We start from the raw sequence: 17011 nt of genomic DNA, 5'->3' as shown, positions 1-17011 counted from the left end.
ATTCTACATGCTAAGAATGGATGTCAGATAATAAAATACTAATAGCCAAGGAGCAACAAGAAGATAAGGTACACATTTACAAAGACAATACTTTGTGATGTTAACAGTTAAATTCTGTAAGAAGTAAAAACTATACGTAATTACTTTCAAATAAAAACACTGTACCTCAGAGGCAGTGCTCTTCTTCTAAGAGAAAAAAATATCAGAACACTGGCTTTATGGCTGGGTTTGAGGGAATTAAGTGTGTATATGTACCAGTCGCTGACTACTTCTATTTGCACACATGTTGTAATCACAGTGTCCCATTCAACTGGAACACAGGAATTTATACCGTCTTGAGGAAAATGGTCAGAGAAGTGGGATCTCAGGAGGTCTTTAGTAGAAGTTCCCTATAAAGAGCGGTAAAGGTATGAAAACATAACAAAAATCAAGAGAAGAGACTGGAGCAGCTGGAGAAGTTTTGTTAAGTTTGATCGCTGGGATACATTCACTGAAGTTGTCTTGAATAACTGGCTTCATTCGTGCACCATTTCTGAAATGACTTTAACCTGGAAAACAACGAAGAAGCTGCCACAGCCCCTGTGCTGACTAGTGCACAGGAGGAGGGGAGTGACATAAGTAGGGATGCAGCGCCATACATAGGGGTATGCGTGGAAGGACTCTAAAGGAAAACACTAGTTTAAGATTAGGCAGAGAAGTAGTCTAGTTGATAATATTGTAACACTGTTACCAAAAGGACTGTGTCAGCTATAGCTAAATAACGAACTATCATTAGCAAGAATCAACTCAAATGCTTGCAAACAAGCAATGAGACTGTGGGCAACAAAACGCACACTCGAACTAATTGATGAGGATCTAACGCTGAATATTATAGGCATTACGCAGACAAAGTAGTAACAATCTTACTGGAACACAAGGATACTTTAAGATACATAATGCCTGGTAAAGTTTTAAGTATGGTGGTTAGGGATGTGATGTAGTACAAGGGAATAAGGAGCAGTGATGGAAAAAAAAAATGTTTGGATTAAAAAGTGCTTCAAGAACGGAGTATAAAAGAGGTTGTACTGAGAGTTAAAAACTAGCAGGATCAAATCTATTTGGACTAAGAACCTTTTTAATTACTATTTTTTAAAATATTCATTCATAATTACAGAAACCTTAATGTCATAAATAACTCCTGAAGAACGAATGCAACTAATAACCATAGCATTCAACTAATTCTCAGTCTAACAACTTACAGATTTCTGCACAAATCCTTTCTGTGTGCTAGTAGCAAACATCTAGGGCAGATCTACCAGGCATCAGGAGAAAAATCTCTTGAACCACTCCCTGGTCCAGTCAATTCTTTAGATTCAGGAAAATAACATAATATTTGGGTACCGTGATGTCATGCATTTTTCTCTTAAGTATATATAACCCAAGTTACATGGTATCTAACATATAAGTTCCCAGTTGAATCCTTCACATGCTTACATTCTCTTGCGTGCACATATAAAACCACACAATTGGATCCCAACTTGCTCTGCTTCCAATAGACGGTTATTTAGCTCAATGGTTGGATTGTACGGCAGTCCAGAGCTTGCTTTTTTCTTTTAGATGAGCTGAAAAACTAGCATATCAAAACAGTAGCTTTGTTTCCTTTAAATTTTCAGCCTGCTTTACCACGTCAGTGTCCCACCACCTTTTCCTTCTTAAACTGAATTTTCAACTGCATTTCAAATTCCAGCTTCCAGTTCTTAAATACAAAAAGGCTTTATTTACTTATTGCTCTATTAACAATCCATTTGACCTTGTTTGTTTTGTAGGAAGCCAGTATTAAATTGCAACTAATTTTTCCCTGTGGCACACATCAGCGAAAGATAAATTCAAAGTATAAAAGTTACCTGCTGACAAGAGTAATGAAAGCAGAACCATCAGCACATTCAAGGACTGTTGACCACAACTTGTCATCATTGGCTTTCATTGGTCCATTAGAGAATTACCTGTTTGACAAGATGCAACATCATGGTTAAGTGTCAGTTTCATCTCACTTTCATTGTTCAAACTTTTACTTCCCCACAAAGCTTTAGTAAAATGAGATGGCTTCACACAATAAGGAAAAAAACCCCAAACCAGTCATACTTCTTTCTGGATTTAGAAGTTAAATAAATTCTCCTTTCTATGATTTCGTAAAAATTCCTTTCTCATTTCACCATTAATGTATACAGCTATTTACATACTTTTGATTAATCCAGAGTAGAGACGAATCATATAAAGTCTTTATTGGATATTCACACCTCCCCTGTGTTCTACATTCAGCAAAACTGTGCTTATTTTACTGTCAAAAGAATGGGCTGGTGTACTATGCCTATAAGGATATAAACAATATAAAAATATATTGGCTGCTTTGAAAGTCAATCTGTTTTACCCCATTAGAGGGTGCAGTGGTTCAGAAAGTGGGTCGAGCAACTGAGATGGTTGGAAACATTTAAAAAAATGTATTTTCATTACAATCAGAACATTTAATGGGATTTTTATTTCTTGTTTTCCTAGAAATGATGGTGAGATGTGATGCAGTTTGGCTGGCAGTCATCAGAAAAAGGCTATCCTAGTTTTTTGCAGAACAGCCCCACAACTGGGTGAGCCCAAACCCATCTTATATCCACATGGATTCGACGTCACCAGCTGCACGTTCTACAGCTCTAGCAGAGACTCTGTCCCAGTGCAAGTGTTGTCATCAACATCAGTAGGAACGTCTGGTACCCTATGCTGTTGTCACTGCTAATGCAAACTAATGCTGGACATATAAGGTCTTCAGCATCCTGAACTCACATTGACATTAGAGAATAATAAAGAGGTAGCTTACTGGTTTGTACAACAACACTGGGAGCTTGGGCTATAAACCAGAAAGCCTAGATGGTAGTACTGAAAGCTGGTAGTGCGAGTCTAATTCTTGGGTTGTTAAAAACATTGTTCTAAGATGTTTATAAAGAAGCAACTTGGAAAAAAGAAAGGAAAATGGCAATTTATGTGAAAAATTACACTGCTGCTGACAGCTCAAGAGCAACATGATGCCAAGTGCTTATGAAATCAGTGCTGTATCATAAATACTAGGTAGTTTACTAATAGGTGTCTACTACAATCTACTGAATCAAATTAAAATCCCGAGACAATTGCACCTGTATGGTACAAAATAGAAGGCAGTAAAAATCAACATTATCATGAATAACTAAATTCTGAGTAACATATGTGGGCACAGGAGGGGAGACACAGTGCTATCCATGAAGTGTTTAGAGACAAAAGATTTCTCGCTAACAAAAAATGCTGTGTCTGGCACAAGAAGATTCTCTAAGAAGTCATCTTAGCATATGAAAAACAACAGATCACAAACGTAAAAATCAGTGTAACTTTTGTACAAGAAATCACGACAGTTTATACTGTTACCTGCAAGCATGATTAACATCCAAACCACTGTATTTGTTGCTTTAAAATAAATCAGTTCTTCCAAGGGGAAAACAATTAAAAGTATAACACGGGGCGGGGGGGGGGAAGAGTGTAGAAAACTATGAATGCTAATTAAGAATATCTCTCTAAGCATCAGTCTTGTTTGAAAAATCCACCACCTTTTTTTCAGAAGGAATATCATATTAACTAAAACACCAAGCAAATTTAAAGTTAGAATTGCTTAAAAAAGAATAATACTCAAAATAAGCCAGAAGTTAAGAATGTAGGATTTTGATCATGAAAAACAGATACAAAGAACAAGCTATTGCTAATATTGTTAGGAATAAAAGGAGTAAGATTTTTTCCTGAGTAAACCAAAGCTGCAGGAATTCTGATAGTGATTCATTACTAGAGGGAAATAGTGGCTTTAGTAACAGTTAATTAAAAAGACATCAATAAGCATTTCTGTTGTGTATCTGGGAAGAGACAGATGTTTGGTATAGCTGAGACTATTAAATATTTCCATATCAAGGCTAATTTAGGATGACATTAATGAGTTGATACTAAGGTTCATAATGTGATATTTGCGATTCTGTGTAATTTGTATCCAGTTATTTTAGAAGAGCTGGCTAGGGGACATATATATCCTTTTTCCAGTTCGTTGGGAAACTATGGCAGCTTTCAGAGGACCTGAAGAAACCTAAGGGCATTTTTAGAAGTAAATGAGATAATTCAGGTAATTACAAACTTGTGAACATGATGCGGATCTAGAGAAAGTTAATGGAATGGTTAATACAGAATCCAATTAATAAATAATTAAGGAGAGTAATATAACTAATGCATATCATTGTGGGCTTATGCTAAAGTACATTTTATTTCTCTCAGTGTTGTTGTTGATGAAGGTAGCATAAAGTATCTTATTTAGTAGCATGCAATTTGAGCAGGTAGTCAGAATGATTGCGGGGGGGGAAGCATATTAGTTATGGAAGACTAACTCAGACTGGAAGTAAGATGCACATTTTCTGAAAAGTACAGTCTTGCTAGTAATTGAGTACATACAGCCTTACTGGTAATTTTTTAATCAGTACTGTATGTAGAAATCTAGAAGCTTTTCAGGGAGGGGAAGATTTATTCAATTATGTCCAATAGAATTGGCAACAATGAAATTGGCACTTTAATCCAAGTCTTGTGATGCCTGCATTTTATTCAGTGCCAGCTGGGAAGATCAGAGTGAGAGACTAAAACACTAGAGCCACACATCAAAGGCCAGGAGAGCAACAGAAACTGTGTAGATGTATAAATATATACATATCTGTGATGACAGGGAAGTGCTCAGATTTTGTAATGACTGCTTCAGTGATCATTAAACTGAGTATGACCGTTTTTAGATGGACAGAGATACAACTAACCATTCACTACTTGACCATTTTGAATTTTTTTTTTACAAGCTGTTGTCTGACTAAAGCAGTCATATTTAGTGCAGTATCGTGAGGATGTCTCTGAGCTATTAGAGCTCAATCAGACAGGTGGAAGAGCTGGGCAGAACAGGTGGCTCGCTAAAAGAAAGTGCCTAGATCTTACGAAGTATTTCCTAATGCTAGACCACAGAATAGAGATGATAGAAACGTAGTAATTAGCAGTGATCTAGCTGAATAATTTTTTATGATTATTATTAGTCAAGACTGACAGGGCACTTTAAAAATAGAGAATTACATTTGAAGGAAAGAGGAAAGGTAGATTTGGTTGTAGTTTTTTTGTTTTGTTTTAATAAAATTCGAGGGCCTGGAGGGTAAGAGATTAGGTTTTCTTTTCTAGTTCTGTAAATCAGCAATTGGAAGGGTGGTCTAATGCACCAATTTTAATTTTTAATGCACCATTTTAAGCTTATTTGTGGTCACTGTCGAGGGAAGGAAAATGCCCATCCTTTTCCATATCCTTCGAGATTCCTAGCCTCACACCACCCTGCTCCGTTCTGCTAGCAATCACAAGTATCTCTGCAGCTACATCATAAAGTAGACTAAAGAAATGGTTGAGGCATCACTGGTTTAGAGGCTTTTTTTTGCTCTGCTTTTCAACACGTCTACTGTGAAATAGAAAAATTGGTCCTTACTCATGTTTTTTAAGTGCTTTGCTATCTTTTCACGAAATATGGATTATGTTAGGACTACTGCTTTCCCTTGCAGAAGGTGCAACAATGAATGATTCAAAGACAGCAACATTCAAAGGAAAGATGCTGTAATGTTATGATCAAGGAGAACAGACATTAATATGAGACTCAGCAGGTGGGTGGCTTTTTGTTTCTGCTGACGAAGGGTCTGCAATTGCACTCTAACTTCCAATCTCCCCACCGCTACAGAAACGGAACTCATTTGCCTTTAACCTCCCTCCTCACCATGGACTTTAGATGCAGGGACCAGACACATGTATCAGTCATTACGCCAGATTTTACTTTTTACTTACACACCGTGACATTTTAGCTCTTACTCTGCTGCTACGTACATTGCTTTGGTTACGTACATTGCTTCGGTTATCCATATAGTTTTATCTAGCTGTCTTTTCTTGAATCAGTGAATCATTGGAAAGAAAAGCTGCCAAGAGAAATAACCATTTCATGTGGCAAGATTTTTATGTAGAAATAATTTTCCCCTCACTTTGAAGGAAAACAAAAGCTATGTTTAGAAGAGATGTTTGAAAAACATTGCACTTTTTGCATTTTTCAGTTATTAGAAAGAACAAAAGGAGTTAGCAAGAGAATTTATTAAATACATCAGCACTGCCTCACAAGTTAGCTCTCTGTATAGGATAACAGAAAATAAGGTGATTCAAGAGGTCATTTAATCCACCTTTCTGTCACAGGATTAAGTACCTCTGAACCATTCTTAGCAGAAGTTCACAGAATCTCCACCACCAGAGGGGTTTTCCAGCCTTCTCAGGCAGTTCACTTCCACTGTTCCTCTAACCTCATGGCTAGAAAGGTTTCCTATGTCTAACTTGCAGCTCCTTTGCTTTGATTCAAGCCCATCCTATCCCTAGTGGAGCTGGAGAACGACTTAACTATAGCAACATTGATTACACCTCTCTTTGCAACAGTCTTTAATTAATGCATACCAAAAGTGCTATATCTTCACTCAACCTTTTCTTAGGCCAACAACTTCCACTTCTTACAATCTTTGTTAAAAAACATATTTGCTATACCTCCTATACCTCCTCTTAAATCTGGCTGTACACTTTACGGCAAGGTGCTACATGTAACTTCAGTGTCGTTTTCAGTTTCAGTTGTTTAATTTTCTTAGTGCCCAGAAGGTCCTAATAAATACCACGGTGGCTGCCAACTCAGTAAATTTACATCTTCCGAGGCAAATAAAAATACCGCATTACGAAAGTGCAGAGCCCTAGAGCTTCTGCTGTTTCTCATAGTGAATCAAAAGGTACATAGGTATATCACTGTTATACCCAGAAAGGTGCATCTACATACAGACATAACTATATAGGTAAAAACATACCACCACATGTGACGTAATTGAGGATGACTCCCTCTTTTCACCCTAATGTCCAGTAGGCCTTCCAATCGTAGTGAGTACCAGGGACCTGGCCCTGGGAAACCACGCCACAGCAGGAGCTGCAGTGAGGAGCTCCCTTCCACTTCTTCCTCCGTTCTCTTGGGACACGGTCATCTTTCACAGTTGTGATTAAACGATACCTAGAAAAGCTCTGATTTCCATAATCTCTTATTCCCCAGTCTCCTCCTGGAAAACACCCTGACTAACCTCAGAGACGTATTAGCTTTGCTGCACTTCCTACATTGTTGGGACGTGGTGGATCACCAGCAGGGAAATGACTCTTTTCAACCTATTTGCTCACGTGAAGACGAGAGACAACACCAGTTGCACTGTGGCAGCAGTAAGGGCATGAATAATGTGGCTGACACAATCACAGTGGTTGAGAAAGCTGTTTAAAATTAGATTGAAAAGAGAAGGCTGTGATCCAATCCTAACTTCTAGTCCAGCTCTGTTCACTTCTCACATTAAAATAGGCTTAAAAATGTATCTAGTATGAGTTAATGAATGCTATTACAGTGAAATTACAGTCTTTTTACAAAGGCAGCAATGTAACCGGTGTGAAAGAAAACCTGATTATTAAGAAAACGTGGTTTCACAATGCGATAACCTCAAGAAAATGTTTATGAAAAACAGACACTAGTTTTCAGTTGACAGTTGTCTTACCTGAAACGATTGAAACAACCTATGAAAAGGAACTGCTGGTAGAAGACCTTTTGAATTATAGTGCAGCATTAACATTACTCAGTGTCTCTCCTAAAAACATCTGACTACACATATACTTGAAGTTAAGCATGTGTGAGTCTGCACAACTGCGGATAAAGCATTACAGTTAGGGGTTTAGTATTGCTAAAGACGAGCAAATTTATATTAAACTAACTTGATCATGAAATTCTTCCCCCTTATAATTTTTAAAACTGAAAATATATACTACTTTGTTTTATTTCACCCCCATGTTTATTATTTCCCCCAGCTATCCTCCACACAGAGACAACATGCATGAGTCCTAAAAAATAAAGCTATTAAGTACAGCCTGAAGACCATCTTGTGAACGTCAAGCAGTCAGTCTATAGCTGTTATTCATAAGACAAGGCCAAGAAACCTGTACGTGCTACAACTGTTAAGGCCGCTCATTCATCTCCTGCCTCTTTCACCCCTTTCCCTTTTCACCAACACATTTAGTCAGCCGTTGTGCCCTGTCCTACACCTACATCCTAAGAGACACATCATATGCTTGCAAGTTGGAAATGGATTTTAGCAGTTCCTACCCTGACTACGCAGTACATGGCACAGTAGAATCTGATACAGAAGTTAAAGTATTCCTTTATTACAAGATAATTAATTTTAGAGAATCAGTGGTACATTCAGACCTTTTAATCACAAAATTGAACTGATGAGAAACTTCCCTAAGATAGCACAAAATCTTTATTGACCGCCAAATTCCTCTCTCCATAGCAAAACTAAAGATATTAAAGATACTACTATAATGTAGCTGTAGTGCAAATAAACTTCAGATAATCAATTTCTTGGTGCAATTCATTATGTATTTCCATTTAGCAGGATATTTGATGTCCTGGATTTATTGCTGAGGAAGGTCAGAAAATTTTAAATTGTCATCTGTCCTACAACTGGCCCTTCACTGTATATGGTCTCATTTTGGGGAAAAATACCTAAATTACTTTGGCAAGACAGTCAGCTATGTAAAAATAACAGCTGCAGTTGCAATGATATACTGACACTGATAACTAACTTCAGCTACAAGTTAGCGGCAACTTTCTCACTTTCATAAGTAAAATTCCTTCTGCAGACAAGAGCTACAACCTTTCCTAATGCTCTGAACACCACTTAGCTTTGTTAAGAGACTGAAATATTCATATATTCTCATTTGCATGTACTATATCAGCATGAGTGTAGGCAGCTGACAAAGATTTGTTGTAGTCATCCAGAATCCTTACTTCTAATGAACTAAACTCATTTTGGATGTATACCTGGGTTACTGAGTCAAACAAGTCAGCTGAGTGATTTTGTGCAACCAACTTCTAAGATTAGCCAGCTGTGTGAGCTGAAACAAGTGCTTCATTTATCAATTAATAAATAAATCTAGTGAGATGAAACTATCGAGTCTGGTCTATTCATGGAACAAAGTAATCTGAAACAACTGAATTTTGACTCTGAAATTACGTATGCTCTTGGTCTGCCATGAGGCAGAAATTATAAAGAAACATACACAGTTTTGTAATAATTTTCTAAAAGAGCCTGAGAGCAGGACAGGATTAATTTTAAAGTGATTCCAAATCTCTATTGTTAATCAAGTTATCATTTCAGCTTTTAAGAAATGAAAAGCTCTACTCTAGGGAAACTTAAGCTTGTGTTTCTGAGCTACTTTCAGTACAGAACCAGAGCAAAAGTACTTTAAATTTAAAATATTACAATTTCCAAGTCTTAAATTAATAATGTAGATTCTACTAGTTTATTGGAAACTGTTTGTCCCTGTAATTTTAAAGATGTTATTGAGAAATAAAAGAAGTTATGAAGGTAAGATTAGAGGTTTTATAACAGGCATGTTTTAAAAATCTCCAAAATCTAATAGACAAATATTGCTCATCTCTATATTACAGCATAGCTCTAAAACCCGAGAATATCTGTTTCTATAAACATGGCAGTTAACCTGGCTAGTGTATCTGTATTATCCATTTGAGAAAAAAGTAATATATCAACAATTTATCTAGTGAAAAATAAGTGTGAGTAAATTTTTGGTTTCACCAATATGTTGTCAACTGTATATATACAGAAGTAAAGAACTACCTATAGTATCTATGGGAACATTTGATAGATTTTCCTTTCAAAATGGCCTCTTCTGAAAAATAAACCTTCCTGTGAACAGTCTATTGACATCTAAGTTTTATTTCATTCTCACGTTCTTGAACATCGTTAATCATTATTTGTATCTAAACAGATTGGTTTCTAACCTTATGTCACTCTGGGTTTGTAAAATGGTTTCAAAAATTATTTTGCTCAAAAGTAAAAAATACGAGAGTAAGTTAAGCAAAAGATAAAGTGGGCTCAGAAAAAAGGATTAATTTAAACATGTCAAGTTCAAAGGAATTCAGAATTCTCATGAATACTTTTTTCCTCTTTCCATCAACTTTAGAAAGGATGTTTCCTTTTAAAAATACAAACTATTACTCCCTTCCTTTAGAATCTAATTAAACATTCCAAGCCCCTGTATGGGTACCAAGTTGTACTTTAACTCGGCCAACCACTAGGCATCAATCCTTGCAAAGTTATTACCTTAAGCATGCCCTGTCTTATAGCGCTAGAGCTAGTCCTTTCTAAAAGGCTCTAAAATGGTTCTCTGGCCGGCACGTATTGAAATGATAACTCGTGTTCCTGCTCAAAAATGTCACTATGCTATTTAACACATTTTAAAACCAGGACACATTGCAATGGGAAAACCAGCTAATTTTGCTGGCACAGTTAGCTACGTCAGGAAAGGGTGCAATCCCTGATTAATGTAGCAGTGCTGGAAGAAGCTGCCAGTTGTGGTTAAACTAGTAAAAATACTTTGGTTTTCCCCTCATGAGGATCATTTTACTATGCCAACACCACGTGTAGCTTATCTGACATAGATGGATCTGTACTACAAGTATTTTGGCAATGCTATTCCAACTTTCCTAAGAAAAACATCTCAACATGCACTGCAAGCCAGTTCTAAATGTGAACTGAAAGCACACGAGCTGTCCTAGTGCAGACCTACGTGGAGGCGTGTCTACCCTGTGAAGAAATACAGGGTGCTTCCAGTATTTAAGTTCGTTCGTCTAGAACCAGCTCAGCTGTCTTTATACTACAGAGTAGTATTTATAGACCCTTAGTGCTGGCAGCAACAAGGCTTATGAGAAACAAAATGACCCAGGTAGTCACCTGGGGTGAACTGGCAAAATTCTGCACTTAATCTACCGTGTCTGTGTGTGTGGTGGTGGCGTTTCTGGGATGGGTGGGCTCTTCTACGCATTTGTTCAAAGGGCAAGACTTCTTCACTTCTGAAATCTGAAACTAGCCATCCGTGTTCCCTCAAGAGGCAAATAACTGTTTGGATTCCAGGAAACGTTTTGGACAGAACTTGCTCACCCTCTCATTAAAGATAATGATGAAAAACACCCATCGGAGTAAACTGAGAAAGAACTGGCCTTCCTCCTTTAACATCTGCAATGGTATATTCAAACGTTTCATATACTGAAATGTTTCTCAGTAACATCACAAATGAAGGCTGTTCTTAAAGCAGACTAGAACAGGATAAGGAGCTGTCACTGTACCGGCTACGGAAAAAGGAAACTGTGTGGGAGCCCTGAACCAACAAATGTTGGAGAGAAAAACTGTACGGTGAAGATGGGAGTAACTTCCTTTCACCTGTTCTTTTGCCTCATTCCTCTTAAAACACACCAGCCTCACAGTGCAGCAGAAAATGCTGTTTTTCACTGCTATACACTTAAAGAATACATTATAAAGCTGGTTTTAAGAGCAGTACGTGCCTGTGCTACTGCAGCCATCCTAGCTCATAGGCATTCTAATTAAAAAAACCTAAATTTTGGAGCCCCAGGAACACTGAATTGTTAACAAGGACTTCATTTTGAAAGTTACAAGGCAGCAGAACCAAGAAAAATGGTAGTGAATCCTTTGTCCTCTCCTCTTAGGCAGAAATACTTGCAGGACAAAAGAAAGGACAATTTTTAGTAGTCAGAACAGCAGGTGTGGAGGTTGCCAAGCAGAAGGAAAAAAGGCATGCAGAGCAACAGAAAAGTGGCTTTCAACAATTTTTTTTTTTTTTTTTAGCATGCATTTTGGAACTGAAAAAACAGGTAAAACAAAGCTGTGCTGCTGGTGGTGACAACACAGGCCCAACCTTTGTTTCACATCCTTTGTTTTACAGAATGTAAAAAGTGCTTATTTTATGTATAGCTTGGGGTTTCTGCAGACTTTTTGCTATGCACAGAGGTAGGTGTGAGAGGAGCTACTTGAAAAGACTTGTATAGAATTCCACAGAAATCCTGTTTCTTGACCTCACACGGATCAAGCATTGAACACCCCCTCCCCATTGAACCCAGTGAAGTTGAGCAAAAATACAGGAATGTACCAGAAGCACTAAGAGCAGATTGAAACCACAGTTCATTCAGAAGTGGCTTCCTTTGTTTAATATTTATTTGTCCATGCTCAGTGGGCAGGCATACATCATAAACACAGAGCGTACTCCTTAGTGTTCCAAGGGCTACGACAGAACCTGTGAAACCTCGTCATGAGCCACTGATGTCAACACTGTCCTTTGCTCCCTACAGCCATGTACCTAAGAAATGGCTTCCACCTGAACACAGTTGTCATTTATATGTCTATAATTACAGTAGAACACAGAGAACATCTCTTCTGTACGGACGAGATGCTGGCTGTATAAGGCAGGGAAGGAGTGAAGCGAAGCTCACACCCGAAACAGGTTCTGGCACAGTATCCTGGGTCATTCCAGCACAAACTGGCACCGACTGCATGTGACCTCTATGTACGCTTCTCTCTGCATAGTTACTAGAATAGCTAACTTTGTCAAAAGATTCCAATATTGATAGGGATTACTTTTACATTTTAGAACAGTGAATCTTAAAGGCAAAAATTAAATGCCTCAAGAATATAACTGCACTAAATGCCATTAAGAAGACTGATGAATATCTTGGGGCTAAGTCCCGTTGGATCCAGCTGCGTGCAAAATTACGTCACTACTGAAATAAGGTTTTGCTGTCAACTATACCTGAAACACAATTTCACCTCTGCTCGGTAGATGTGCAAGTCTGGTAGGAAGTCAATGGGCTCACACCACATACTGGAGACTGTAGAACAATCACCCAAAACCAGTAAATGACCCTGAACGCAGGTTCGTGACGACAAAGCAACCAACTGAGGAATTACCACCCTTGTGGATGCGTCAGCGCCTGAGCTGACAACTGTGCTCTACCATGGGAAACAAAGTCTTCCTAAAAGCCCATTTACCCCTCTTTCTGTAAGCCAGTATTATGTTTCTAGTTTCAGCATCCTTCTAAATCCAACTTACCTCAGCATGCACTAACAGTAAGCACCTTATAACTTGCAGATGGAAAGTACAGAGTCATGCATAAAATAAGCATGACCCAGCCATGTATTTTTATTCAGCTCAATTGGTTTATGCTATGTAAGCTTCCTCTACATAGAGAAGGGCATTTATTTCTGCATCGTGTGCAAAGTAACTTTACCATAGTGTTTTGATTAGCTCCTTAGCTAACTTATAATTAAGTTTCAGGGTAAAATACCAGCTCTACTGAGGTCAGTGGGAGTTTTGCCTTGAAGTCAACAGGATCAGCTTTTTACATCAGATGATCACATCTGTAGTAACAAACTGCTACTTGTCTTCTGGTTGCAGTAGGCAATAGTTCCATTTGACAGAACTTTCTGAAAAGGTTCCTCTGACAGTGACATGCATTTCCTATTTACCTTACAGACCAGTATATAGAACATCATTCACAAAACGTATCAAGTCCAAAAAATTCATATGTAAGGAAGAAAGTATGGCATTCATCATGTATGTCACACAGCAAAGATACTACCAGCAAGCAATATTGCATTCATGCAGTACATTTCTTCTCCCAGATATTTTAGAGTCTAAACAAATGAAAAAAGACAAGTGGAGAGGTGGTACTATTTCTATTTTACAGAAAAAAACCTGATGCACAGAGCAGTTACAGTCATAAAGGAAGAATACATCAGATTTGAGAACTGTGTATCAAGTTTCTAGGTCTAATGCCTTAAACAGGAAACACAGATTAAAAATTCCATGCTCCTGTGAAAAGTGACCAGGTTAGGGGAAAAGGAAAAAAAAAAAAAGAAGAAGAAGAAGAAAAAACCAAACAGAACCCCTACCTATGGGAATATAAACTCACTTCATGTTTAAGTGATTTTCATAAAGTCTACATACAAAAGAGAGCATGGCTAGGTATTTCTGCTGTACTCTATTTAGTAATGGTCAACTCTGAAGTCATTATAAGCCCTAGTGATGCCTTCCGTACTAATGAAGTTAGAAAGTGACAGTGAGACGTCTGACTTACAACTTTCTGACGGGACCCAGATGCCAGCCACTGTGTCTTTGAGATATTCCTACAAAGCCTCTGACCCAGAGAACTTAAAAGATAATTATTTAACCTGTGTGTAATTAAATACACAGCTCAATTTATTGAAAGATTGTGATGAAAGGATACAGGGATACCAATATGACTTTAAACCATCCTTGCAGAAAACAAGCTTATATATCTTTGAAGGGTCATACTTAACCTCTACATTCAGAGGAACAGGACACAACGAAGCGAAATAGGAATGTTCAGTTTTAAATCACAATTATTTAAAAAATGAGATACTTTGTTTCTGGAAATTCTGGCTGAATAACTGCATTTCCTCTCTGCAATTACACCACATCATATGCATTACCTCATCAAAGTCTATGTAAAGAATCCCTTATTGTCACAGGGAACAGTCTCTCACAGTCTGGTCCCAATGACCCGTTCTTTTGGGTATTTTTAGCAATATGAAACTAGTTACATTTGTTAAGTGACAATTTTATTATCCTGTAATACAGATAGTTTTAGCTATTTTGCTTGAATGGGGAACACAAAACTTATCATAAAACCTGATCATAAAACATATGACAAAAAAAAGCTGGTGCTACAGCTTCTAAGGTGGGGGATGGGGGGGGACACGACAATATGCATCCAAATTTTATGAGCAGAGTATTATTTTGATCCTAGTATCTCAATGCATTTTCAAGGTCTGTTCCCAAATGTTTTATCTATTGTAACAAAATTTTTTTTACCCTCTTGTCTAATAAAAATATAATCATTTTGGCAGCCGCCACAGATGTTCATTCTGCAGTGATTTTCTTCTCACTAATCATAAGGCCTTTGATGCCCACTATATAATATATTTATCAGTATGGATGAAGACATATACTCCAGACAATCAGTTGTGTCTTGGGACAGTAAATTACATCCAAAATATACCGAATTATGAAATCCTCAGAACTCAAACGTAGCTGAACTGAATCTAATGGAGTCTGTAAAGAGCAGAGGGGCTTTTTATATTTAGGATTAAGCCACTTCTGCAGCAGGTTCCATACCTGAATTCCAGCCTTCCCGCAAATAAAGTGGTCTGATATGGAGAAAGAAGGATTGAAATCTGCCTTCCCTATTTTCCCTGGAATGACAACTCACAGAGACATCTCTGGAAAACTCTGGCGGAAAGATGGCGAATATTTCAAGGGGCAAAGGAGGTGAAGAGATAGAAACTAAGTGACAGTGTAATGGAAGATGGGATCATCCAAGTATAGAAATAGGAGCCAGATGCAGAAGTGATTTATTTCCTCCTGTATAACCTTATTCTGTTTCTTCCCATCTTCTAGCTGCTTAAATCATGATTTAGTCCCTACAGTCAAAACAGTGGGAATAGAAATGACCAGATGACTTCTGAAGAACCCTTCCTGTTCTTGAATTTTATTCTGCTTTCTAGCTGCCTCTAAAATCCTCCTCTATGTCCTCATCATTTCTAAGTTCATTGACATAGGACCTTTTCCAGCCAAAAACCAAAGCCAGCAGTCCATTCCTCAGCTTCCTTGGTAACCAACTGTCTTCTACACTATTAAACATACTGCTTTGGTTTGTGATATTTGACCAAAGGTCACATATTACTCTGTATTCTCCTTGTCCTATATTCTCTCTCCAAAAAAAATCCTTATCTTGATTAACCCCCTTGCCCTTGAATCCTCATGTTTTAATACCTAGATTTCAAAATCAGTTAAAAGGGTAAGCATAGACTGCAGCATGTTTTGGTGTAATTTGTGTCATGTAATTACCATCTGGGATTACTGTCCTATTCAGGCACCACAACAATGGTAAAGGAGGCTTTTCAGCCTTTTCCAAGGCCTCTTGAATAGTCAGTACATCAGCTGTTGTAGCTACTGTAGGTCTTAAATGTAACCATAAGTCAAGCATAATTTTAAATATGTTGTCAAGAAGTTTTGCTTTAAGAAAATAATCTAGGTCTGTAGTTATAGCAAAATGTAGCAAATAAACACAGCCCCCCTACAAAGGCTTGCCAATCCAAGGTCTTTCACACAAAGATATAATTTATTCTTATTTACCATCTTATCCATCCTACACTAATACAATGGAAAAATTTTAATTGTCCTGGCCACAATACCGGAAAAATTTCTCAGCATTGAAATCTTACTGATTACAGGAAATCATCTGCCCAAAGAATGGTTTACATAGTTTTCAAAAGCCAGAATAATACCTTACTCCATGTGCATGAATTTTGAGAGTTTCTTCTGCCTCTTCTTTGCAGAGAGACACTGTTAACCTTGCTGCCTCATCCTAAAACGTGTATTCGTGACAGATTTAAACATAGCAGAAGTGATACATTAGACTAATCACTGGAACTGCAACAGGGTTTGGGTTTTGTTTGGTTTGTTTTTTTTTTTCTTTTTTCCTTCCAGGTAGCGTTACACCTTGCTACAACTGCTAGAACTTCAGTTTAATCATCCTAGTTTTCTGCTTACTGACCAGGCTGGTAGCACTATCAGATGGTTATACTCTAGGTAGTTAAGTTCAGCTCTGTTCTTCTAAGCCAGTTGTCTAAATTTCTTTCACATGTAGTTTAACTGGGAAGAATTTATACAAGTTCTTGCTCTTAAGAAGTTTTTGAGGAAAAGGGCTGATTTCCTGCTTGTTCATGGTATCAATCAAAATAGGACATTTTGATTATACTGCATGCACCAAAAATCAAGTTTTATAAACAAGAATAATAAAGTCAGCTAAAACTGACTATTTTTAAAAATGAAAAATGTTTCATATTCTAGATGTAGACATTTGAGAACAACAGAAAAAACCCCAAAATTTTATCCTAGAAAGATCCAAAAGCTTATTTGATTTCTCTCTAATTTATTGAGCAAGAGAAATACACATTGTCCTGGGTCA

The 17011-nt window shown here is 37.5% G+C and overlaps 1 protein-coding gene across 6 annotated transcripts in view; it reads right to left on the bottom strand.

Annotated features, from left to right (window-relative positions):
• The window catches only part of SHISAL1 (shisa like 1), a 195365-nt gene that overhangs the window by 45271 nt on the left and 133083 nt on the right, over positions 1-17011 (bottom strand). For all 6 annotated transcript variants that reach the window (XR_011328765.1, XM_069806951.1, XM_069806952.1 and 3 more), the window contains one exon: positions 1884-1982. Coding sequence is in view for 5 of the 6 variants with exons in the window: in XM_069806951.1 (XP_069663052.1) it covers positions 1884-1953 (70 nt within the window). In the remaining variant the exon portion in view is untranslated. The remainder of the gene's footprint in view (positions 1-1883; positions 1983-17011) is intronic.

This window comes from Haliaeetus albicilla, chromosome 19 (genome assembly GCF_947461875.1).
Source record: "Haliaeetus albicilla chromosome 19, bHalAlb1.1, whole genome shotgun sequence".
NCBI lineage: Eukaryota > Metazoa > Chordata > Aves > Accipitriformes > Accipitridae > Haliaeetus > Haliaeetus albicilla.
Note: the sequence above shows the minus strand (reverse complement) of the source record. Positions and strands in the feature narration are given on the sequence as shown.